Source organism: Lontra canadensis, unplaced genomic scaffold, assembly GCF_010015895.1.
Source record: "Lontra canadensis isolate GAN:19392208 unplaced genomic scaffold, GSC_riverotter_1.0 scaffold5, whole genome shotgun sequence".
Taxonomy (NCBI): domain Eukaryota; kingdom Metazoa; phylum Chordata; class Mammalia; order Carnivora; family Mustelidae; genus Lontra; species Lontra canadensis.
Window position 1 is genome coordinate 24,837,444 of NW_022630999.1, and position 26,772 is coordinate 24,864,215.

Consider the following 26,772-nt stretch of genomic DNA (forward strand, 5'->3'; position numbering starts at 1 on the left):
AGCCCTGTCAACAGGTTTTTAGCTTGGATTCCCTCAGAAACGGTTTGCTTGGGAGGTGAGCCTAGGAAAGACGGGTAGGTGGGGAATGTGGGAAAAGACAAGAAGGGGAGGAAAAGCAAAAAGGGAATATTATCTTGAAGTTACCCATACCCCAACCTTCACTGCAGCATTGACTACAATAGCCATGACAGGGAAATGACCCAAGCGTCCACTGACAGATGAGCAGATAAAGACAACTTGGTCTTTATATACAATAGAATAATATTCAGCCTTACGAAGAAGGAAATCCTGCCATTTGCAACAACACGGATAAGCCTTGAGGGTATTATGCTAAGTGAAAGAAACCAGGAAGAGAAAGACAAATAGTGTATGATCTCACTTATATATGGAATCTCAAACAGCTAGACCATAAACACAAAGAAGAGACATGATTACCAGAGGCAGGGGTGGGGGAAACTTGTGAAGGTGGTCAAAAGGCAAAAACTTCCAGGGGTGCCTGGGTGGCTCAGTCAGGTAAGCCTCTGCCTTCAGTTCAGATCATGATCTCAGGGTCCTGGGATAGAGCCCCGCATCAGGCTCCCTGCTCGGTGGGAAGCCTGCTTCCCCCTCTCCCTCTGCTGCTCCCCTGGCTTGCGCTCTCTCCCGCATGTTCCTCTCTCAAATAAGTAAAACCTTTTAAAAAAAAATTCTCATCACTAGAAAAAAAAACTGTATGTGAGGTGACAGAGGTTAACTAAACTTACTGTGGGGATCACTGCACAATACATACATAGATCAACTGGTTTTTACACACGTGAAACTAATACAATGATGTGCTCGCTTCAGCAGCACATATACTAAACTAATACAACGTTAAATGTCAATTATATCTTAGAGAAAATGGGTGTGGGTGTGACATTACAGACTTCTACCTCCTCCCTTGGAGTGCCATGCTGGGAGTGCCGCGTGAGGAAGAAGGTCTAGCCTGCTGGAGGTGGAGAGGCCACAAGGAGAACAGAGGTACCCAGGCAACAGCCAGTACCACCTCTCAGACACACGAGTGAGACCTTCCAGCCGCGTCCCTGCGGGGCTGGATGAATGAGCGCAGATGAAACTGGCAGAGGAAACGCCATGCAACCCACATCACTGTTGTTTAGATCACCGAGTGTGGGCACAATCTGTTTGGCAGGAACAGAGAACTGCGATATATTCCTATCAATGGCAGCGGCAAAAAGATGTGAAACCCCACAAACAGGCACGTCACACAGCTCAGAAGGTACTGAAGGAACCATGAATAAATACCGGAAGGTCCTGGAAATAAACGGCATGAAACAGAGCTGCATGGGGCTAGACACAAACACACAATAAACACGAGCCTCAGTGATCCCATTCCAGGGTCAAGGGAACCGAGGTTATTTACACAGCAATCCTGGCACTCAGCAGGGGCGGGGAGCTCCAGGGGCGGCCTGCACGGTGGGAGGCTCTGCAGGTGGGGCCGCCACGGGCCTCCCAGCCTTAACCCACCCGGCCCTGCGGAAACCACGCACACCTGGCTGTGGCTCCGTCCGTGCCCTTCTCTGAAGCACCACACCACCCCCCAACCCCGGTTGCCCACCAGCCTTCATCTACACAGCCCCCCGCCTGGGGCACTCTTCCTCTTCCCCTCTTCGCTCTGCCAACCTCTCTCCCTGTCCTTCACCCACATCCCTGCCCCTTGGAAGCCTTCCCCCACCACAGTCCCCGTCCCACCTGACCCCCACAACACAGTGACTCCTGAGCCTGGCCTCAGCGTGGTCGCCTGTGGCCTCTGAGCCCAAGCTGACTGGGGACAGAACACCGCTGAGTGAGTGTCAGGAGAGACAGGGCAGCCTGCTGAGCTCAGAAAGCACGCGTCTGTCTGCGCCGATTAAAAGCACGACAAACCATCTACACACCTGTGCACCACAGTGAGCTCCTAGTGACCCAGTTCCCATCAGACTTCCACCCTTCTCAGGAGAGAGAAGGGAGTAACCACTTCAGGCTGCCTTACAGCGGATATAATGCATATCTCAGGCAGACCTCAAAAAATGTCCTTGAGAAATGAAACACGGCCTCTGGGAAGCCAGCATCTGTCTTCTCAGCAAGCCGTACGGAGGCCACTACGCAGGCAAAGACGGTGTGACACGAAGCCTGGTTTCTGCCGGGCAGGAGCCGAGCTGGCAGAAATGTACAGAAGAGCGAGGAGTGGAGACTGACGGCTGAGCGGCCCCTCCACAGCGAACCGCAAGCCCAGACCTTCTCCTTCCGGAGCTCTACCGTCAGGACCCAAGCCTGGCGGGGCGCCACCTTCAGGGCGCACACCTTCCCATGTCCTGCACGCAAGGGCAACTCAAGCAGGAACAGCAAGGTCAATGCTGCCCAAGGGGCAAGAGCCTCTTGTATGGCTGGAAATCCTGGGGTGGGGCCTGGCTGACGAGGCCTTGCCAGCCCCCTACACCCTCCCTAAGCAGGGGACCCTTCCTCCAGCTGGGAGTACTCACCCCTCACTCACCCTATCATGCGTTCTCTGGTACCTAGTTCCGAGGCCGCCGATGTCATCAAGGCACTTCTCATGCTCAGACTACTTAATATCAACTATTAATATTAATGACTAGCACCTGACCAATAGGTCATTAATAGGTCGAAGCCCGTGAGGACAAGAACCACGTGTGACCCGTCTGCAGCTATGCCCCCAGGTCCCAGCACACTGCCTGGTACGTAGTAACTGCCCCATGAATATTCGTTGAAAGGATGAATGGTATTCTCTTAATAGTTGAATTTTAGGCCATCTTAATTGTCCTCTGATTCTCTCAGATTACCTGCATCCCCTAATTTTTTTCTCCAATGAGCCTATCTTTGTGCAATTTAAAAAGAAAGAGAAAATATTTTTGCAAAATTGTGATGTTTTCCCTGAACCTTGTGCTGAACTAAGCCAACCCTGTTCACAGACACTCAGTGGATACAAGGGCTCATTTCTTCCCCAGAGCAGAGGGTGGCACCGTGAAGGTCACAGCCCCAGCAAAAGCGTCTATCAACCTGGGGGTGGCGCTAAGACCCTCGCCCAGCAATCTGCTCTGACCCGCAGATGTGCTCAATGAGATTAGTTTTCCTCCCGGCCCTCAGAGCTTTTCAAACCTTTCAGAGCTCTGCCTTTTCCCTAGTCACCAGGCCCTAAAGGATTACCCTCCAGTGGAAGGGGCCACAGATTACTAAGGCATCTGAATTCACCTGCTCCCCAGGCTGGAGAAGCTGCTGCAGGCCAGGGCCAGGCACAGTGGGGTCTGAATCCTCAGTGAGTTTGCTCTGGACCTGACATTTGTCAGAGCAAAAGCTCAGAGAACTTCGCTGCTCATCTAGCAGGGACCTGGTAGTTCCTGCTCTTTGCGGCTGGCCGGCAGACCCCAGATGAGCAGCTACTCCCCAGCATGAGACAGTTTGTGGCCAAAAAAGATTTTATGAGTTTCCTGGTGCTGCACGTGTCTGGCGGACACTTCCTCCCCTCCTCCCACGACGAGGGCGTGCCAGCCCTTTGTCCCGAGTGCCTCGGCCACCGAGCGCGGCCACTCAGCTGCTTGCTCTTTATCGACAAAATGCATGGACACCAAATGCCTGGAACTCTTTAGGCAGGTCCCCTGGGGATGCGTGGGGGACAGACGTCTGAGTCTTTCCAAGTCAGATCAGAGCCACACACTCACAGACTATGACTCCTTCAACATGCGTTGTATTTGGAAAACGTTCAAATCCACAGGAAAGATGAAATGATGTTAACAATGAACACAAATGGCCCTTCAGCCAGATTTACCAAGTGCTGACTCTGAGTCACATTTGGGGTGTGTGTGTGTGTGTGTGTGTGTGTGTTTTGCGGGAGGGACCATTTCTAGCCAAGCTGCACACATGACATGCCACCCCTGGACAGCATCCATGCCTGACGTCATTTTCCTACATAATCATAACGCTATTACCAACCCTACAAACATCAGCATTAACGCATTAACATTTTCTTTCCCTTTTTTTTTTTTTTTTGAAGTAGGCCCCACACCCAACAGGGAGCTGAAACGCACATCCTCAACCAAGAGTTGCAGGCTCAGTGGCTGAGCCAGGCAGGCGCCTCTGCAATAGCATTTTCTCATATTCAATCCACATCTGACGTTCCCCCAACAGTCCCCAAAATGTCTTTTTTAACTTTTGTTTTTCTGGATCCAGATTTGACAAGGTTCACACACGGTGCCTGTTACACATCTCTTTAGTTCCATCCTTTGCTTTTCAGGACACTGACTCTGGATGAATCTGTACCCATTTTCTTCTCAAATGTCCATGTTCTGGGGGCGCCTGCGGGCTCAGGGGCGGAGCACGCAAGTCTTGACCCCAGGATTGAGTTCAAGCTCCACGTCAGGCCTAGAGCTTACTTAAAAAAAAAAAGAAAAAAAGAAAAATTACGCCCCATATTCTGGAATGTCTCCTCAGCATCCAACAGGTTGGGTAAGGAAACTACAGAGGCCATGTTCTGTCCCTTCTTACTGGATCCCATCAGGAGTTACATAATGTCAGTTTGTCCCAGCAACAGCGATGCCACATTAGATCACTTGGTTAAGGTGGTGGGGACACCAGATCTCTCCATTTTAAAGGTACCATTTTCCTGTGAAATTAGTAAGTAATCTGTGAGGTGGCACCATCAGACTCCGTGAATATCCTGTCCTCCAACAACCTAACTCAATGCTTTGGCATCTACAAATGAGTCTTTCCTGAATAAATAATTACATTGGGGTTGAAAAAGCATTTTTTAAAAAAAGATTTTATTTATTTGACAGAGAGTGAGTGAGAGAGGAAACACAAGCAGGGGGAGTGGGAGAGGGAGAAGCACACCTCCCCCAAGAAGGAAGCCTGGGATCATGACCTGAGCAGAAGGCAGAAGCTTAACGACTGAGCCACCCCAGCACCCCCGAAAAAGAATTTTTAACAATTCTATCACTCTATCTACATTTTACTTTCTTTTTTTTCTTAAAAAGATTTTATTTATTTATTGGACAGATAGAGGGAAAACAAGCAGGGAGAGTGCGAGAGGTAGCCTGCAGGACTCTGGGATCATGACCCAAGCTGAAGGCAGATGCCTGACGACTGAGCCACCCAGATGCCCCGTTTACATTTTTCTTTTCGGATGGTCACACCCTCCCAAATTTGAGCAGGGGGAACCTTATCGACATACTTTTAAAGACTTTTTTTTTTTTAATCCTAAAATTCCCCAAGTGCTCACCCTGGGTCTGGAGCTCAGGCAGAGAAGCATGTGAGCCCTCAGTGCAGCGGAACCTGCAAAGAATGCTGTTGAGAGCCCTCTGCCCACCTGGCTGACGTTTCCCCCGCTTCTCCGGGGGCTGGTACACAACCTGGAGGGCCACAGCCATTCCACGCAGGTCACACAATTACCGTGCTGACCACGGTGAGTCCAGCCAAGTGGCCTAATCAACCACAGAGGCAAGACAGCTGTCAATTCAGCAAGCCTCCGAAGGGACTCCCCATAGGCCAGCTTTCCCCCCCCCCCTTAAAAAAAAAAAGATTTTGTTTTATTTATTTGTCAGAGAGAGAGAGAGAGAGAGAGCACAAGAAGGCAGAGGCAGAGAGAGAAGCAGGCTCCCTGCTGAGCAAGGAGCCCGACGTGGGACTTGATCCCAGGACTCTGGGATCATGACCTGAGCTGAAGGCAGTGGCTTAACTGAATGAACCACCCAGGCGTCCCATCCTTTTTTTTTTTTTTTAATAGCATTTTTGCTTGTTGTGGTAAAATGTACATAACATAAAATTTACCATTTTAACCATACAGTTCAGCAGCCTTCTGTACATTCACACTGGTGTGCAACTAATCACCAGAACGCCTTTCATCTTGCAAAACTGAAACTGTATCCCCATGCAACCGTAACTCACTGTCCCTGCTCCCCCCTCCCCTGGTGACCACCATTCTATTTTCTGTCTCTACGAACTGACTCCTCCAAAGCCTGGCTTTTCTTCTTCCACCCAAGGTCCTAGCAAACAAGCCTCAAGCAGGGCAAACAGGATTCCTGACTTATCTGAATGAGGGCCAACAGAAACCGTATTTTTAATTGCTGAAAGAATGTTTTATTTTGGAAAATTTTTAAATATACCAAAAAGAGAGAAATGTTATAATGAACCCCCAAGAAGATGTTACCCACCTCCAACAATCATCAACATTTCGACGCCCTTCAGAATTCCGATATGAAACAGCGCATGCGCAGAGTAGAATTCTGTAAAAGGTCAGTGGGGCGCCGTCTGTGATAGCCAGGCACAGGGCCGCTCGTCCATGACGAAGCAGGTGGCTTGCCACACTGCTCCCTGTGAACCCCGCGCCCCACCCCAGTCAGTCCTTCAGGTCCGGCAAGATGCCTGTCTACGGGGGCACCTGGATGGCTCAGTGGGGTAAGCCTCTGCCTTTGGCTTGGGTCATGATCCTGGGACTGAGCCCTGCACTGGGCTCCAGCCCTCCATCAGGCTCTCTGCTTCCCCCTCCCCCTCTACCTGCCTCTCTGCCTACTTGTGATCTCTCTCTCTGTGTCAAATAAATAAGATCTTAAAAAAAAAAAAGGATGCCTGTCTCCTCATTTAGAAGCTAGACCGAGGTTCCAATCTGAGGCCACAGTTTCCTGGCTAAGGAGAACCAGGTTTTAAACAGCTGGCCCCCCTTCCTACCCAAAGAAATGCAGTTCTTCTCTTTTCTTTTCTTTTTTTTTTTTTTTAAGATTTTATTTATTTATTTGACAGAGAGTGCAGACAAGCGGGGGAGGGTAGAGTTTGGAGAAGCAGGCTCCCCGCCGAGTAGGGAGCCCCACGTGGGGCAGGAGGCCAGGATCCTGGGATCAGGACCTGAGCCAAAGGCAGACCCTCAACAACCGAGTCACCCAGGTGCCCCTAAAAATATTTTAAAAAATAGGCTTCACACCTGGCATGGAGCCCAAAGCAGGGCTTGAACTCATGACCCTGAGATCAAGACCTGATCTGAGATCAAGATTCAGACGTGTAAGGGCCTGAAGCACCCTGACACCCTAAAATGCATGCTTTTAAAAACAGGCAAAGTTACTATTCCCCAAGAAGGGCCACTCTCCTATTTTAAAGCCCCTCCCCCACCTTGTCATCTGAGAACGAGAACAAAATCTGGTTAGGAAATGAGACCCCCATGGCTACCCCACACCCCTCTGAAGCCCTCTGCCCTACAGAAAGCCAAGGAATTTTTTTAGTGGAAAAGCTGGTTTGGGTGGGTGGGTCGGGGTGTGGTCCCTTATTACAGAAAGTGTCCTGGTAGCGTCCCCTCCCTCTCTGCTGCCCTTGACCTGCTGCAGAGATCTGGAGGTTAGGAAAGGTCCTGGAGAAAAACCCTCTGATCTCTGGGGCCAGCTGGGGAGACCTGGCATGAAGGTGCACCTGGGACGAGGCCTGGGTGAGTTTCATCCTTCCTCAGGATGCAAAGAAAGATCCTTACAGTGGCTGACAGCCCCAGGAAGACAGCGTGAGTGGCAGCAATGTTTACAGTCCCTGTCCCTGAAGAGGACTCATTCCACACGGATATGTGTCCCAGGCACCGAGCCTCAGAGACAGTGGAGCACACAACAGATCTGGCCCGTCCACAAGCTGTGTCCCTCCTCCCAGCACCTGTCTCCCTCCTCCCTCAGAGCAGACTGCTCCACCCACAGCTGCATCTCCAGTCTGCACAGAGCAGGGCTCAAATACTGACAGAATGAATGAGTGAGTGAACGAAGGAAGGAGTGACAGCACATTTCTGACTGGCTGAGTCAGTTCCCGAGTCCTACTTTGGAACCAGAGACAAGAGGGGAGGTTGTGGGTGGTTGTTCTCTTCAGGAGGAAATCGTAAAAAGGGCCTCCCAGGTCAGAGGTGGCATGTGGCCAGCTGGGTCACACACCGGCTTCCTGTCAGGCTGCGAGGACTTCCCTGTCTCAGAACGGAGCCACTGGTACAACGATGTCACACAGTGGCTCTGGCAAATCCCAGGCTCCTTTGTGCTCTGGTTCATGAATTATTTCCCTGACTGCTTAAGAGCACGGGTGCCAGGGTAAGGCCCCTTATCGGGGCACGACTGGCAACTGGGGCCGTGGCTGAGCAAGGGCTTCCTGCACAGGGACGGCGTTCTCTTCTCTCCAGTAAACAGGGGTCGCTGCTCCGCAGAACGCTCCCCGCCAGCTCGCAGGGACCAGGCCTCATGGGGCTGTGGCTGCAGGGAGAGCAGGGAGCGAGTCCTCCTGGCCTGCAGGGCTAGAGGTGTGGACATCAGGGGTCCCGGCACCTCCGCTGAAGCAGGGGAAAGGAGGAGGAGAGGCCACGTCGGCCACGTCTCTCCAGGTTAGAAGGGGAGCGGCTTCCAGCCACGAGACCTGGTCCTGAAGACCGAGGAGTTCACCCAGGTCAGCCAACACGTGGCTCCGCAGGCTCCACAAAGAGAGCCAGGAGTCTCCTAGCAAACCTCGCCACCTGCTGGCCTGTCTTCCCGGGGGCGGCCACGGAAGGGAGCCATCCAGCCGTAGGACAAAGGCTGCTGCTGTGTGTGGTTGGCTGACAGCAAGGACTCGGGGAGATGCCCGTACCCTCGGGCAAGTCACCTAACCACCAATGGTCTATTTTATAAGACTGTTCTGAGGATCAAATGAGTAAACCCGTGCAAAGAACTCAAAACCCTGCCTGGCATATAAACACCATATTAGCCCTTCCCTGATCACTGGGGCCAGGATCTGCCCTCCACCCCCACATTTTGATTACAGAAAAAAATAATGTAGTGAATTTCCAAGTAATTTATTTTATTATTATTTTTTTAATTAAGTAGGCTCCACACCCAACACGGGGCTCAGACTCACGACTCAGATCAACAGTTGCATGCTCTACCGACTTGGCCAGCCCCTTATTTTAATCTTGATCGTTTTCACTATTTTCTAATTCTCTACAAAGAAGAAATATCACTCTCCCAACTGAAAAAAAAAACCAGTTTAAAATTCTCAGAGGATGCCACTGATGGGACCATAGAAGCCAGAACCAGCAGAATAACTGCCAAAGAAGGTTCCAGAACATGGTTCTGCCTTAGTCCAAGACTATCTCAGTGTGAATCTGCTTTACAAATGCCCACAGTTTCCTAGAAGAGTTCCAGGAACCCCAACATGTCAGTGACAAAGAAGACACTTTTCCTGTCTAGACACTGACATGCCTGTAATTAAACACTCAGGAGGGAGAGGCAACAGATACTCCTTTAAGACAATCTTGAAAATCCAGGCAAACACATCTAACATAAAAATCACCTTGGGACACCTGGGGGGCTCAGTCAGTTAAGCGTCTGCCTTCGACTCAGGTCATGATCCCAGTTCTGGGATCAACCCCAACATTGGCTCCCCGCTCAGCGGGAAGCCTGCTTCTCTCCCAGCCTGCCCTTCCTGCCTGCTGCTCCCCCTGCTTGTGCTCTCTGACAAACAAATAAATACAATCCTTAAAAAAAAAAAATCATCTCTGGAGCGCTTGGGTGGCTCAGTGGGTTAAGCCTCTGCCTTCAGCTCCGGTCATGATCCCAGGGTCCTGGGATCGAGCCCCACATCGGGCTCTCTGCTCAGCAGGGAGCCTGCTTCTCTTTCTCTCTCTCTGCCTGCCTCTCTGCCTACTTGTGATCTCTGTCAAATAAATAAATAAAATATAAAAAAAAATTCATCTCTAATCTCCCCACCCAAGGGTATAATGGGCTGGGTCTGAAAGTTTTAAAACAAATGGACGTTGGTAGGACTCTGAGTCATGCTGACTAGGTGGGGGAGGGGGGGTGCCCAGCAAAGCACAGGCTGCTGGGACCAGCAGAGCAAATGCTCTGGAAAACTCAGCAGTGGCTCTCCCAGAGGGGAGGGGCCCAATGAGTAAGAACCCCAGAGCTCTGCCTCTTCACTTCAGCATTAACAGGAGAATATGTAAACGCAATCCTGGATATAACAGGCAACAAGGTATGGTAAGACACATCCAGAGAAGAGTTCAAGGTTAAAGTAAGTGAAAAGAAGGACGCTCAGCTCCCAGCAGCCAAGCTGCAGGTAAATGTGGAAGATCAGACAGGCACCTGACGTCAATCTTGGTCCTTTTCCCTCTAAGACGTAGGCCAGGCTATTCTGAAAGTAAAGACACTTAGATCTTCTTAGAAGGACCACTGGCTTGGGCTGGAAGGTGCCCAGAGCCCTGCTGGTAATCCCTGGCTTGAAGGCTGCTTCTCTGGGAGATGCCTTCAGCTCCTAAGCAACATGAGGACGGGGACTTGATCTGCTTTGTGCCCCACGGTTTCCCAGGGTGAGCGCACAGTAGGTACCATGTGTGTGGAATGAGTTATCTTCAGTGACAAGGGCTGTAGATATTTCGTTTGCCACCGCCTCCCCAGATATACAACTTTTGGTATACAGCAGAGTCAAATAAATGTTTTTTGAGTGACTTGCCCATGTCGGGGGGGTCAAGGGCTCCTAACACTCCCATTTTCAACTAACCTATGCATCTTAAGATTCCTCCCTTATTCTCCCCGCAACACACACACACACAACCCCGCCCCCCCAAAACCCCACTTGGATCCCAGAACCTCAGGCCCTGGACCAACGGGCCTGAGCACTAAAACTGCTATAAAGCAAACTACATTTCTGAGTTTCCAGCCCAGTCGGCTTTCTGACCGACACATCACCCAAAATCCTTTTGCTGAAAATGGCTCTAACTAAGCCTGCCAGCCTGCAGAGATTGGAACAGGAAATGGAAAGTCACCATGTCCTCACTCACTTCCCTGCAACATCAGAGCCCTGGGCCTGGATGTACTTGGTGTGACCCTCATGAGACAGGCCATTTTTCCCAGTGCGCCCCATGCTGTGTGGCTGCCAGCGAAATGCCACTGATCAGGAGATTCACATCGATGTTGCTGCAGCTTTCTGGAGGAAATAATCGATGGCTGTCACATGAAATGCACATGTGGAATGTCAACACCATCCCGATTCCTGAAATGTAAGGCCATGGCAGGGAGGAAATGCTAGTACTCCTCCTAGCCACCTTTCTTTTCAAAGTTTTTTTTTTTTTCCCAATTTATTTTGTATTTTTAAAAAATATTTATTTATTTGCGAGAAAGCTAATAAGCAGAGGGAGCGGCAGAGGGAGAAGCAGGCTCTCTGCTGAGCAGGGAGCCTGACATGGGACTCGATCTCAGGACCCCAAGATCATGACCTGAGCTGAAGGCAGACGCTTAACCAACTGAGCCACGTAGGCGCCCCTGCTACTAATCACCCTTACACGAATTACCTCTGCAAGGGGGGCAGCCATATTTCTTTCCTTCCAAAGGTTTAATCCTGTAAATAAATCTTAAGCTTTGTCTAAAGTACACCTAAAAAAAAGGACACCTGGGAAAATGGCCCCCTTTGCATCTACTGGCTACAATCAGTGCCCTAGAGGCATCTCAAGCATTCCCAGTTTGGGGGAGAGCTGTGTGCTTAACCTCCTCAGGCCTTCCTGCACTCCTGTCTATCAGGAGGGATTAACACTGCTTTCAAGTTTCCAGATCTCCAACAGAGACCCCATCCCACCCTCCTTGCCCTGCTGTCAAAGAAGCTGCTTGGAAGAAGCAGCAGTTGCTAAGTAATCAAAGCAGGGGGAGGGAGGGAAGGGATGCAGGGGTGACTGAGGGGGGAGTGAAGGTGTTTGACTGGGAGAGATAAGGGCTTCTCCTAGAATTTCCTGAGGTCCAGAGCATAAGCCCTAGACAGGCAATGGCTTCTATCCGTACCTTTGCTAAGAGATGAGGTTATTGATTTCTGGCTTAAGGAGGCTTAAAATCCACTGGGTCTGGGGAGCTCATGTCTCATCTGGGCATGCTGGACAGGACAGGCAGACAGGTGGGACATGAATGTACCCCTTGCTGGGAGCACAGAAGAAAAGCCACAAGTAGACACCTGTGAGGGGCCAGCAAAGGGGAGGGACACTGCTCCCCTTCTGGTGGTTTATTTAGGTGGAGAAGCGTGGTTCCAAAGGCTCCCACAAATTGAGCTCAATTTAAGAAAAAAGGGATCTCATCATCTGTTAGTTAAAGCCTCTGCAAAGCAATTTAGGACTACCCATCCAAATCTTAAATGCACAGAGTGCACACACCTCTGACCAAAGCAACGGCACAGCGGGGCATTCTTCTCACAGACACACTTACACCAGCAGAGCTATAGGCAAAAGGAGAGCTGCTGTCATACTGTTTATTTATAGTAGCGAAAACAATGAACAGCAATCGAAATGTCCACCGACAGGAGTCATCCCACAGACGGCAGTGTTTATGACACGGAGAACTCGGAGATCGATTGAGAGTTAAGGTAAACCCTGCAGACCGACAGGAAAGACGCTCCCTCATGGACTACAAAGAACGGGTTTTTGGTACTAACCCCCTTGTGTAAGGACACGGCTCATTCGGGTTATTCACAGAAGCTGTGTTCTATCAAGGCCCTGGGGACACTGTACCAGCAAACACAGAACCACGTTCCTCTGAGCCTCCGTCACGTTTTCATCAATCGGTCAATGCAGAACCTGTGTATTTCTGGTCAATATACTACTGATTCATTATCACCGAACCCACAGTCGGCAGTATGAGAACTCACGCCCGCACAAACCTTATCCAGCACATTGTTTTCTTTGTATGGCACATCACAGCCTTGTGCTCAGGAATGCTAGACAGCAGGATGCGTGGGGCCTATTTATTTATTTATTTATTTATAAAAAGATCCACTTAGTTAATTTACGGGGTGGGGGAGGGGGAGAGCACGTGAGCACATGTGCTTGTGGGGAGGGTAGACAAAGAGAGGAGAGAAGACTCCTCGCTGAGCATGGAGCCGAGGCAGGGCTCGATCCCACAACCCTGATATCAGGACCTGAGCTGAAATGAGCTAAAATCAGACCCTCAGATGACTGAGCCAGCCAGGAGCTCCTTAAGGGCTGTATTATTTTTTAAGTTTTTAAAGATTTAATCATTTATTTGACAGCCAGCACATAAGCAGTTATAACAGCAGGCAAAGGGAGAGGGAGAAGTAGGTTCTCCACTGAGCAGGGATCCCACAAGCAGGACTCAATCCCAGGACGCTGCGTTAATGACCGGAGCCGAAGGCAGTCGCTTAAGTGACTGAGCCACCTAGGCGTCCCTTGAGGACAGTAAAACCACCAACAAGCACAAAAACGAGGAAGTGTGGCACTAAACAGAGAAAAGGACCCTCGTTTGTAGGTACAAGAGCTGAAAACAAGAAGCCAGAGCCTTGCGTTGTTCGACCTCAGCTGGGGACTTGCACAGGGTGTACGGGGTGACTGCCCGTGTCTGCAAATGACCGCCCAAGTTCTGTAAATACAGATTTTTGAGGTTACAAATAAATTTTAGTGAATAGGAAAATTTGCAAGTACAGAATCTTTGAATCATGAGAACCATGTGCCTGTACATGCACAGAACTTTTCTAAAAAATACACCAGCTCGGTTTTGAAAAAGAGAGAAGAAACTACCACCAGAAGCTATCTTTGGCAAGTGGGATGGGCAACATGTTTTTTACTTTATTCTTTGGATCTCACTGCCCCAGTGAATATACCATTTCTAGTTTTAAAAATCTACAGGAAAGGGGCACCTGGGTGGCTCAGAAAGTTAAGCATCCGACTCTTGGTTTCAGCTTGGGTCATGATCTCAGGGTCATGGGATGCAGCCCCGTCTTGAGTTCTGAGCTCAGCATGTAAAGTCTGCTAGAGACTGTCTCTCCCTCTCCCTCTGCTCCTGTGTGCACGTGCTCTCTCTCTCTCAAATAAATAATAAAATCTCTAAAAAAAATAAAAATAAACAAAAATGTACAGTAGGAAAATGAGCCTTTCTCCGGGTACATATAGCACAGCATGGCAGATTCACTCTGGGCTAAAGGACCCTGCCCCACAGGGGGACCAGTGTCTTGCAAAAAGGGCACATGACCACCCTCTTGCTTGATGCCGCCCTCTCCTGGGGAGAGGAGGATAGCTGAGATGAAGGGTGGCAGAGGATTCGGCCTCACCTACAAAAACCTAGAAGTCAGAACTTTACCCCAAGAGACAGACGTGTCACCCTTAGCTTCTCCTAGAAGTAGTCAGCAAGGGGCAGGATGGGGCTCACGGTCCAGAAGAGAAAGTATGATGGAACTAGGGTTACAGAGAAAGACAAAAGGAAAAGAAGGGACAAAGGGAGAATCTCATAACTTTTGCTTACTGGGCAGTTCATAGGGGTATAATCTAGGATTCATTTTTCCTCCTTGTGAATAAAAATAGATTTATTTTCCCAATTATGAAAAAACACAAGTAAGTCTGGGTCTGGAAGTATACACAGCAAATTGTGGCAACAGGACAACAGGTTTGGGGGAAACAAATTTTTTTATACAAGTGCTACTTATTTGGATTTTTTATAAAAATGTATCTCATACTTTTTTTTTAATCATCATAATAATGTCTTATATTTAAGGCCATACTGTCCTAGCAAAAAGGCCCCCTGGACATACCTCTGGCTCTTCTGATTTTCTTTCCCACCCTCTCCCCTTTCTTAAATTTTTTCAGGGAGAGAGAGAGCACACATGCAAGGGGGAAGGGAACAGAGGGAGAGAGAATCTTAAACAGGTTCCATGCTCAGTGCAGGGCTCCATTCCCGAGGCAGGGCTCCATCCCAGGACCCTGAGATCATGAGCTGAGCTGAAACCAAGAGTCAGCCACTTAACCCACTGAGCCACCCAGGTGCTCCGCCCATCCTCTTTCCTACCTCAGGCTGCTCCATGCCTGGGGCCAAGGACTCAACACCCAGTCATCTCTGAGCCAGGCAAAAGCAAAACTCTTGAGTTTCCTTAAAAAGTTCAACATTGAAGAGCCAATTCTAATCAGCAATTCCACTCTTGAGTTTACACCTAAAAGAACTGAAAACAGGTGTTCAAACAAAGCTGGTAGTGAATGTCCACAGCAGCACTGGTCACAGCAGCCAAAAGGCAGAAACAACACAAATGTCCATCAACAGATGAAAGGATAAGCGGTGGTACATCCTACAACGGAATGTTATTCGGCCGCAACAAGGAATGAAACACTGATGTGTGCTACAACTTGGATGAAGCCTGAAAAGTGAAAAAAAGGGAAGAAACCAGACATAAAAGCTCACAGACTGTGTGACTCTTTCAGAGGAAGTATCCAGAAGAGGCAAATCCAGAGACACGGGAAACAGATGAGGGGCTGCCAGGGACTGGGAGTGGGAAGGAGTGGGAAGCAGCCACTTGGTGGATCCAAGGGTGCCTTTCGGGGTGATGAAAATGTTCTGGAACTAAAGAGAGGGGACGGACAGTTGGACAACAGTGTGAACGTATTAAATAGCACGAAGCGGTAGGCTTTATACCGGTTAAGATGGTAAATTTCACACTGTGTTATGAATTTTAGCCCAATTAAGAATAAACAAAACTCTGAGCTGCGTGACCCTCAGCAAGTTACTCAGCCTCTCTGAGCCTCTAGAATGGGCAGATGATGACACAACCACATAAGCCAGTTGGGAAGATCGTTCGGTGCTTGGCCCAGGGCTGGGCACACAGAAAGGGACCGGTAAAGAACAAAGCTTGTCGCCCCTGGGACGACAGTGAAGGCGTCCTGTCAAAGCCAACTCACCTGAAGTTGTGGGGTCTCCAGGCTGTCAAATTATCCTTTTAATTAAGCAACTACAGCAACACTAACAAAAAGACAGAGGGGGTGGGAAGCTGTATAAGATGGAGAGAGTGGAGAGAGCCTCTCTACCCGAATTACACTTATAGCCAGACTATAATTAGAGTGGGGTGCTCTCCTGTATAGGAAATGCAGTTAACTCAGGCACAGGAAGACCAAGGGGCAGCTGTGCCACTTGTCCGCCATGAAACAACCTATGGGCTCTTGCTTTTCCCACCTCCTTCCATTGGCCTGTGGACATGGACCCCTTGACCGACCCGATTTATGAGGGCAGAGGGACTGTATGTAGGTGAGAAGGTTCCATCTGTGCCAAGGCCCTTATCTGGAAGCAGATAAAACCCAAAGAATTGAAAGGCAGGGACAGGAACCACAGCTCTTCTTCTTGAGAATAATTTGGTACTGAATTAGCACAACTCAAAGCTTCCTGAGGCAAGGTGACCCCCCCTTGTGGCCGACAGTCAGCCTGGGCAGAGGGGAGGGCGCAATGAATAGGATTTCAGGCTGTCATGGAAACTTTTCTTTCCGGAGGCCTCTGAGCATATGGCAGGTGTCCTACGAAATCCGTTCTTGCTGCTCCAGGCTGGCTGCTCCCCTCAGACATGGGGGTGGGGGGGCTGGCGTCTGCCTCTCCGTCTGAAAGGCCCCCTTCCCTCCACCATGGCGGCAGCAGCACAAAGGAGTCTCCAGTGTGTGCCTCACGTCCCAGCTCCCCAGACAGATGCTGGGGGACAGCCTGCATGGCCCCGTGGAAATCTAAGTCCCCTGCCCCCATGGGGCCTCGATGCAGCCCACAGATCACAGACAGCAGCAGGCCAAAGGCCACGACGCAGACTCCTCCTGGGCCATCTGAAACGCGATGCCCGTTCTGCCCTAGGCTGAGGCTGGCGGGGATGCCTTGTAAGCCCAAGATGGAAGAGAGCGGCATGTTGATCTGGGACTTGGAAGGAACAGGCAGGCCGGATTCCCACCCCCCAAGGCTGCCCTCTCTGCAGAACACAGCCAATGCACCTGGCAAAAGGGAAAGCAAATAACAAACAGGGACGGCTATAAACTGCAAGCCACGAAATGACTGGTGACAAGTCACAGCAAGTGGATGGTGCCGTGGCGGGAAACAAGAGTGTTTAAAACTCGAAAGCCATGCTTCCAGAACTGGGTGATCACGCCCGGAGGGGTTCATGGCAGTGTGCCAAGAGCAGACAAAGCCACAGGAGAAAACGGGTACCATCTTCTTGCGGCACCCGTGGGACTCAAGGATTTGGGAGCGGCTGATATAATAAAACAGGACGATTACATATCATGGAGGAGAATGTCAAATCTGACTTATTTCTATGCAGAAAGCACTAGATGTCAAGGAAGAGTCATGACCACAGATGGCCACCTTGGAGAAGCGCAGGACCCAGCACAAAAGGAATCCCTAGCTCCATTCACTTCTTTACTCCATCAACACTTTTTTTTTTGGAGGCCTCGTGATGTACTCAGCTCCCTACCCTCCCTGAAGCTGTTTCTCAGGGGAGGTGGGTATTAATGAAATGTATTTGATGCAGGGAAACATGTATCAGGGCTATCTCATGAGGGCAGTGGGGGGAGGTTCTCAGGGATGCAGGGCCCAGTGACATTTAATGAGGACCACACAGGTGGGCCGGATTTGTGGTGGTGGGGGGGAAGCTCTCCAGGCAGAAGAGAGAGCATGTGCTGTGTGCAAAGTTCTACGACAGCAGGGGGCTTGGCCGGAGATGCACGAGGCCAGACAGACAGGACCTGAACAGCTGATCCCTCTCCTCAGACTGTTGGTAAACCAGGGAAGGACGGCGGGACAAAACCATGTTTTAAGTGCATGACCCAAGCAGCACAGCCACGTGGTCATCTCCACCAAGGCAGACAGACAGAGGTCAAAACCACACTGCGTGTTCTGTGAGGCCTTGCTCAAAGACGCAAATCCTAGGCGGCCAGTGCCCGGGCCTGGTGACCACACAGTGGGTCCCGCTGGGCCCCGGTCAAGCAGTCACATTTCTAAGAAGAGCGGTTGCTCGGGTTTCCCTTCCAGCATATTCAGAGCCCCTATGCCAGGAAGCAGGGGACACAGACTTCAGAGAACAGGTCTGGCACTGTGCCATTCTGGGCTCAAATCTTGGCTGCTATCTACTAAGCTAGATGACCCAAAACAAGCTTCTTAATCTCTCTGTGCCTCGGTAATATGGGGGGGGGGGACTACAAGTATCTGTCTTCCAAGGTTACTGTGCGGATTCATTTAGATCTGCTACGAAAATCCTCATGGCTTAGTCCAGGACATTACTGATGCTGAAGAAAATGTTGACTATTCTGACTACAGATTGCACTCAGCAAGGGACAGACACAGAAGACATGCAAAGACCTCAGAAACGTGAAATGCCTCGGGAGCACCTGGGCTCCAAGGAGGGGGACGGTGGGAAGCCGCGAGGGCACATACTTGCGAGCAGGAGACAGGAGACCGCCACGGCGTACAGCTGCTTGGAGGTGGTGATGTGATAGCGATCGAGGAAGTGGTCCAGCAGGTAGACGGCCAGGTGCCGGGCCGCGGGGCACAGCTGGCAGTGGCTGCTCAGCAGGGTCAAGATGTCGACAAAGAACCGGCGGCTCTTCAAGAGTGGGGAGTGGGCTCGGAAGGCGGGCAGCTTCAGCTCCTGCAGGACAGGCAGGATGGGGGTGGGGTTGTCAGGGCTGCCTCCTGAGCGCTTCGGATGCCCGGGGAAAGCGAGACATGAGGGCCCGCCTGCTGGCTGGTTAGGGGGCAGCAATTCCCTCCATAACCCATTTTCCTTCAAGTACCAGGATGGTAGCCACCCCCCCCCGCATTCCAGAAACCCCTGGACCACCTCCCATCTGTCCTCAGTGAGCACAGGCTTGTGACGTGCCAAGGATATGATGACAGAGGCAGGTGACAGAGATAACAGGCCCCAGAGACAGTCGTTCCCTGGGGAAAGGATGAGTATGTACAGGCCTGGGGCTCGGGGACCAGCACCCAAATTCTGGCTGTACTACTTCACCAAGTTGTGCCTGCTCAGTCACTGGCCTTCCCCTTTGTCACCTCCTCAACAGCTGAGGAGCAGATGAAAAATGAACGTAAACATCCAGAACACAAGACCCTCTTAGGGTCCCCTGGCTTAATTCCCTCTGTGGGTGGGACTGAGAGAGATAACTTTCAAAAAAAATTTAATGTACAAAAAGCTGTTAAAATAAGAGTAAAAGAACTCCTAAAATACCCTTCGCCCAGATTCCTTAGTTTTCATTTTATCTTCGTGCTCTCCGCTTGTACATACACTTTTTTCCCACAAGTAAATTCCAAACATACTTCCCCGCCAGGAGGCAACTTTTACTTTGTAATTTGGACACTGCTGTGTTATCTGAATGTATTTCTCTAACACCAGAAAAGCCAACAAAAGCAGTATCAAACCAACCAAGATTTTTGAGACAGGAAAAATTTCCTTATATACCTACCCTATTTGCAATTTAACTAAAGTAGGCCAGACACGATTTATTGAGAAAATGCTGTAGCTATATCTTGTCCAGTCGAGAAACTAAAGAGAAACAACATGGAGGGAAAACGGGCAAGGAAGAGCTGGCAGAAAAGGAACCGTGGGAGCTCACGCACAGCCGGTTCCTTGGGGGCAAGATTAAAACAAACCGGAGCCCCTCACCTGTGTAATGCAGCTTGCCTAGCCCTGGGGCTCCTTGTAGGGAGCAACAGTTCTGGGACAAGAGATATCTGTTCGATCATTCATTCATTCAAGAGATTTTTTTTAACTTTTTTTTTTTTTTTTAAGATTTTATTTCTGAGAGAAAGAGAGAGGGGCAGAGGGAGAAGCAGGCTCCCCACTGAGAAGAGAGCCAGACTTGATCCCATGACTCTGGGATCATGACCTGAGCTGAAGGCAGATGCTTAGCTGACTGAGCCACCCAGGCACCTTCATCTAAGACATATTAATTCCTTCATCTGACTCAGTAAGTATCAAGTACCTTCTATATATCAGACATTATTCCAGGCACTGGGGATATAATCTAGAATAAGACAGACATGCACCTAATCGTAAGATTAAAACCGTAAGACTCTTAGAAGAAAACAGAAAAAAATCTTTAGGACTTCGACAACAGTTTCTTTGATAGGGACACCAAAAGCAGAAGCAACAAAAGAAAAAAAAAATCTAAATTGGACTTCGAAATTTAAAACTCTCATGCTTCAGAAGATAACATCAAGAAAGTGAAAAGACAACCCACAGAATAGAAGAAAATGTTTGGAAATCATGGATCAGTAAGAGGCTGTATCCAGAATATACAAAGAACTTCTACAACTCAACAATAAAGAGAACCCAATTTAAAAATGGGCTAAGGGCAGAATAGATATTTCCGCAAAGATGACACAGAAATGGTCAATAAGCCCATGAGAAAATGTGCAACACTTAGTCACTAGGGAAATGCAAATCAAAATCACCCTGAGAGGGCGCCTCACACCCACCACAATGGCCACTGTAAAAACAAAAATCAGAAAATAAACACGTGTTGGTGAGGATGTGAACAAACTAAAAACATACAGCCACACAAAAACTTGCATAGGAAAGCTTCTAGCAGCATTAGCCAACATGCGCTAGGGAAACTAGAAGGACCCTAAGAAAGACTACTTTTTTTGTTGCCTCTTCTCTTGCTAGGACCTACCGCCCCACCACACACACACCTTACAGTACAGATAATGGCTGTCCTCCTTGTAAAGGTCAAGGAGTTAATGATTTCTTGAGTCTTTCAGCACAACAGATAACATCTAAAGAGTGATGAGGCAGGGTCATCTTAAACGGTTTTCCAAGACCTATGAGTCACCGAGACCCCTGGGTCCAGGGCATAAGTGCCTTCTGGCAGACACCTAAACACTTCTCTTTGTTCCTGGATGCCTGAGAAGACACTACACCAGACCACCATCCTCAATAAAAACCCAGACCACAAGCAAAGACTGAGACTCACTCTTCTTTCCTTTAAGTCTCCCAGACACACTTTATCTGCTCTAGGTCTCCACCAAACTGCTCTCACTTCCTCTTGGCTCACGTCTGATATCTATCCTGTGAGAAGCTAAGGACCCACTGTGGGACCCAGCCAGCCGGCAGTGGCAGTAGCCTCCAAATGGAAACAACCCGAATGTGCACCAGCTGATGAATGGGTACACAAAATACAGTATATCCACACCGTACAATATTATTTGGCCACAAGAAAGAGCACGAACATGACCCTTAAAAACATGCTATGTAGAGAAAAGCCAGTCATAAAAGACACATATTGTGGTCCTATTTATATGAAATACCCAATACAGGCAAATCCATATAAACATGAAGTCCATCACTGGCTGCTGGGAGCTAGGGGTGGGTAGAGGTTAATGGGGGGGTGACTGCTAGTGGATATGGGGTTTCTCTTTGGATCATGAGAATATTCTGAAATTAGATAGTGTTGATGGTTGCACAATTCTGCATGCACTAAAGGCAACTGAACTGTATACTTGAGAAGGGTGAATTTTATGGCATATGAATTATATCTCAATACAGTTGTTGTAAAAAGAATAAGATGGACACGTCACCCATTCTCACGAGGTTTATGGCCCAGTAAGCGAGAGCTAGAAATCAAATGATAAGGCAATTACACAAGTTCAAGCTGTGACCCATGCTACAAAGGAAAGCCAGGGGCAGTGACTGCCTTGCACACCTTTGAGGAGCGAGGCCTTCCCAGTGAAGGGAAGCCTGACCTGAGCCTGCATGCTGGGACCTCTTCTCCTCTGGCGCGTTCCCCCACAGAGGCCAGGAACCCTGAAGCTCCGCTCTCAGAAGGTGCTCCCAGGTGAATAAATTACTACCTCTCCCTTATGTTTACACATAAAGAAACAGAGGTTGAAAAAGTCCTGAGACCCCAGGCTTTACTTAATCTGCAACAGATATGAGACCACAAGACTTTCAATATATCTTTTTTCTCAACCCTTCATTTTAAGTAATCTCCATGCCCAATGTGGTACTTGGACTCACAACCCGGATATCAAGAGTTGAAAGCTCCACCACCCCAGCCAGCCAGGCTCCCCCATCTTTCTGTTTGTTTAAATAATGGAGATGCCCTTTTATCATCAGTTTAAATTCTTTAAAGGAAAGACTTGACTTGTGTATTATTCATCTTCACTGATGAATTTATGATGAATTTATGAGGCCAACATGGGATTTCAAACCCCCTGAGGGCAGGGTTTGGGTCTGCTTTGGCTCCTCACCATTTTGTCACCACCCTGAGGTGACTGGGGAACACTGTCAGGTGCCCAATACCCAGTTGTGGAAGGAATGAAGGCAGGGAGGGGGAGAGCTAGGGAGGAATGAGGGACTTAATTATGGTGAGCAGCAAATGCCCTGAGCCTCTCAGTACAAAGGAGCAGTCAGTGGTGACTTCAAGGAGGAGAGATATATCCAGCCAAGATTTGGAAGGATGTCTAGGGACTGACCTGCTGAAGATGCAGGAAAAACAGCACTTGCAAAGCTACACAGGTGTTCTGCCCAGGGAATCCAAAGCACTTGGAACAGAGAGACAGGCAGGGTGTGCCTGGACAGAGCGGGCGGGGATGGTGGACACAATCCCATCTTATGTGCCCTGCTAAAATATCTAGCCTGTCCTGAGGGCACCAGAGAGCCATGGAAGGGCTCCGAGCAGGGCATTAAGACCGGCAGGATGACTTTGTGTGAAGACCCGGGCCCCTCCAGGACCACGGCCAGACAGCTGGGAGCAGCAGCCAATGGGGGACCACAGCTCCAACAGCAGTTTCCCTCTCCACCCTCCAGCAGCCCCTACAAGCTTGCAGGCTCTGTGGGTATTTCCTCTCCGCCAAGAGCTCGGAGGCTCCCGACAAGAAGCAACCACACTCACAGGCTGCATAGCCCTCATCAAGGCAGATCAAAGTCCCAACACACAACAAGGAAGACGTGCAAAGTCCGGACTTCCCTCCCCGCTCAACTCAGCCAAACTTAACAGCTTCTAGACTTTTCTCTTGGATGAGTTGGGAGGAGAGAGCTCAGAGCAACACACTGTAGGTCTTCCCTCGGTATACTTTCTGGGGAAGGGTCCAGTGGCTTGAGCAGATTCTCAAAGGAAGCCATTTGTGCATAAAAGAAAAAAAATAAGAAAAAGAAAGAGAAAGTTATGGACTTACGGACCTTTGGAACGGGCAACAATACACATCAAGGGAGTTAGCAGTAGCTGGTGCCAAAGTGGGCAGGATTCTGAAACCTACAACAGCGACCCTGGGAGGCTCTTCAACCCACGTCCTGGTTTAAATGTCCTTTCCTGGGGCACCTGGGTGGCTCACTCGGTTAAGTGCCTGCCGTCGGTTCAGGTCATGATCCTGGGGTCCTGGGATCCAATCCCGCTGGGGCTCTCTGCTCAGTGGGGACCTGCTCCTCCCTCTCCCTCTGCCTGCCACCCCCCTACCAGCTTGTGCTCTCTTTCTCTCTCTGACAGATAACAAAATCTTAAATAAATAAATAAATAAATGTCCTTTCCTAAGAGACGTTTTCTCTGGCCTCTGACCATTCCAAATCAGGTCCCCCTGGTTCTCAGAGCACGCTATTCTTCATGGTCAAATTTTACTTATTTACGTGTCCTCCTGCTAAGCTCTTGCTCCCCAGGATGGGGGCCAGGGCCATCTGGCCTATACCACTGTCCCAGAGTCCGGTGTGTGCCTGGCACCGAGGCAGCTGTTCCAGAACTACGGGCATGAGTATAAAAGGACAGTCAGAAAAAGGCAGGAGGAAACTTAAATGCACATTACTATGGGAAAGAGGATGATCTGAAAAGGCTACATATTAATAGGATTCCAGCTATATGACATTCTGGAAAAGACAAAACTATGGAGAGGGTAAAAAGAGCAGTGGCTGCTGGGGACTGGGGGTTGGTGACAGAAGAGGCCAAGCACAGACGATTTTCAGGGCAACGAAATGACTCTGTATCCTATTATGATGGCGGGCACGTGTCATCATATATTTGTCCAAACCCACAGGACGTGCATTGCCAAGACAGAACCCTGAAGCAGACCGAAAACTTTAAGTGACGACACTGTGTCACTGAGCTCAGCGACTGGAACAAAGGTACTAGGTACTGCCTCGTGGGACATGTGGAAGTGGGGGAGGCTGTGCCTGTGGGGGGCCGTGGGGTATGGAATACCTCTGTACCCTCTGCTCAGTACCGCTGCAAACCTCACACTGCCCCAAAAAATAGTCTTAAAAAAACAGGAACAAGAATGAATCAGTTATGTACCTCTCTGCACCCAGTCAACTCCTGTCCCCACAAACTGGGGAGCAGCCCAGCATAGACTGTGAAGTCGAGCAGCTTGGGGGGTCCCAACCCCACTATTGATTAACCTGGTGAGTTCTGAGCCCCAGTGCCGTCATCGGAAAAAATGGGGGTCACGCTGCCACAACTGTAAAGGACATGGCACTTAAGGGCAATCAGCAAGCTTTAGTGGCCTTTTCCTCGAGCTGGGCAATCAAACTTCAGATAAACTGAGCTTATCTGCCTCTGTGAAAAGCTCTTTGGACTCTCAAAGGAACCTGCTTCTGCCAGTGGAACGAAGCTTCCTACCTGAGGGTTGGTTTACAGGGGGGCCGGGGGGCCGGGGGACCGAAGGGCCTCCACAGGAAAGGAAACCAACCCCCCACCCCAGGTCTTCCAGAGAACCCCGAGACAAATGCAATCAGGGGCTCTGAGCCTGGGTTTCTGCTGCAGAGAGGGGTGATTCCTTGGGAAATGAACAACAGTGTGGGACGCCAGCGTGCCTCCCTGGTTTAGTTGGAGGGCGCAGCTGATTCCTTCCCTAATGCAATTAGAGGGGGAAAGGTCCTCATTGCAAGGGCTTTGCTTTAAAGATCCGCATTCCTCCCCAAGCACTTTTGACCTAAGGCAGCTTAAGGCCCTGGCCGCCAGCAGCCAGGGTGCACGAAGCCAGCCCCTCCTATGGAGGGGCCTGGATTCCAGAAACAAAAGAGCAGCCTGCGAGGGGCGGCCTGTAAAGCCCTCCCGGATTAGGCAGGCACTTGGCAGGCGCTCAGCAGCTAGTGTGGGCGGAAAGGGGCAGGAACCCAGCCAGGCAGAATGACCTTCCTCTCAGCAGCGCAGGGGCAACATCTCTATGGCCAGCAGGAAGTCGGCGGGGGGGGGGGGGGCACCGATGAAGAAGGGCACCAGGACAGGCAGAAACTCCCCCTCCCAAGCCACTGGCCTGTCATCACCTGAGCCCGACAGGAGAGCATACAGTCCTCCCTATACGGAGAGAGGAGCAGGATGGGACACAGGGCAGGGGACAGTGAGGAGTTCAGGTGCGGGAGGTGGAATCCATCTTTACGAGAAACCCCTTCTGTTACCAAAGCAGTTTATTTTGGTTTTTCAAAATAGTAATAATGAAAAAAAAAAAACTGTAACAAAAGACAAGAAAAAAACTATTAGACAACAAAATGTTCACAGCAGTATTCTGGAGGGCTCAGATTTTTTTTTTTTAAGATTATTTATTTATTTATTTGACAGAGCGAGAGATCACAAGTAGGCAGAGAGGCAGGCAGAGAGAGAGGGGGAAGCAGGCTCCCCACTGAGCAGAGAGCCCGATGCGGGGCTCGATCCCAGGACCCTGAGATCATGACCTGAGCTGAAGGCAGAGGCTCAACCCACTGAGCCACCCAGGTGCCCCTGGAGGGCTCAGATCTTATGTGATTTTTATTTTCATGCTTTCAACACTGGATTCTTAAAAAACACTTGAAGTACAAAAACTAACAAGCAAACAAACAAACTCAGAGAATAGACTGGTGGTTGCCACAGGCGAGGGGGTAGGAGATGGGCGAAATGGGTGAAGATGGTCAAAAGATACAAACTTACAAGTACAAAGTAAATAAATCCTGGGGATGTAATGTGCAGTATGGTGACTAGTTAGTAATACTGATTCATACATCTGAAAGTTGCTGAGTCAATCTTAAAAGCTCTCATTACAAGATAAAAATGTAACTATGTGAAGTGATGAACACTATAGTTATTGTGGTGATCATTTCCCAATATATACAAATATTCGGTCCTTATGTCGTACACCTGAAACTACTATAATGTCAATGAAAAAAGATTTCGAGGATGAAAAGTACAGTATGGGGAATATAGTCAATACACTGTAATAATGTTATATGGTGACAGTAACTATACTTATGATGGTGAGCATAGCTTAATGCACAGAACTATCCAATGACTGTGTTGTACAAGCTGGAACTAACAGAACGCTGTATGTCCACCAAACCTTAAAAACAAATTTAAAAATAACTTCCAAAAAAACCGACTGAAATAAAACAAAAACAAAAACAAAAACCATTCAATGTGTAACCAGTTTGAATTTCAATGACTGTGTTTCCAATTTGAAAAGAAAAAGAGGCAGGGACTAGATACCCACTGTACTAAGGCCCCACTCAAAATGTATCCCCAAGGATTCCCTGGCAATCCCACATCATAACTGTGAGAAAATCAGCCCTTTCATAAGACCATGCCCCGCGCCAGCACTATGCTAACTAGCCCACTTCGTCCATACAAGACGCAAGATCCCACCCAAGTCTAAAGCAGAAGCAGTGATCTTTCGTTTTCTTTCCTCTTTACTAGTTATAAATTATATATTCGCCAACAAATTTCCAAAAGTAGAAAAAAGTAACCAACATCACTTCTGATCCCTTATGCACAGAGAAGTCCTGTTAAGTTTTACATGGATTCTTCAGATGTTTTCTCCGTGCAAACGTCCACAAAAGGGGATCATAATCTACAAGGGTATCCAAATTTCCCTTCAAGATAGCCCCGGAAACCATGTTTTCAGCGGCTGCCTAGCGTTTTATCACTGTAAGGTTGTGCCGTGACTTCACCAGAACCCCCTTCTGGACGTTTGGGCCACTTCTCCTCCTTGCAGTGTCTGTGCTGGTCACTTATCAGACAGGTCTTCCCTGACCTCCCTCCCACGCCACAGCAGCCTGTCTTCCCACACTGCGCAGTGGCTGTCAAGCAAGGGGTTT

The 26,772-nt window shown here is 49.3% G+C and overlaps 1 protein-coding gene across 2 annotated transcripts in view; it reads right to left on the bottom strand.

The window, feature by feature from the left end:
* Window positions 1-26,772, bottom strand: part of CCNJL (cyclin J like) — a 50,786-nt gene that overhangs the window by 5,605 nt on the left and 18,409 nt on the right. The window contains exons 3-4 of one of the 2 annotated variants that reach the window (XM_032851708.1): window positions 20,178-20,212; window positions 18,159-18,371 (exon numbers count right to left, since the gene is read on the bottom strand). In XM_032851708.1, the coding sequence (XP_032707599.1) occupies window positions 18,159-18,371; window positions 20,178-20,212 (248 nt within the window). Of the gene's footprint in view, window positions 1-18,158; window positions 18,373-20,177; window positions 20,213-26,772 lie in introns of both variants that reach the window. The other variant, XM_032851710.1, reaches the window with a different exon arrangement.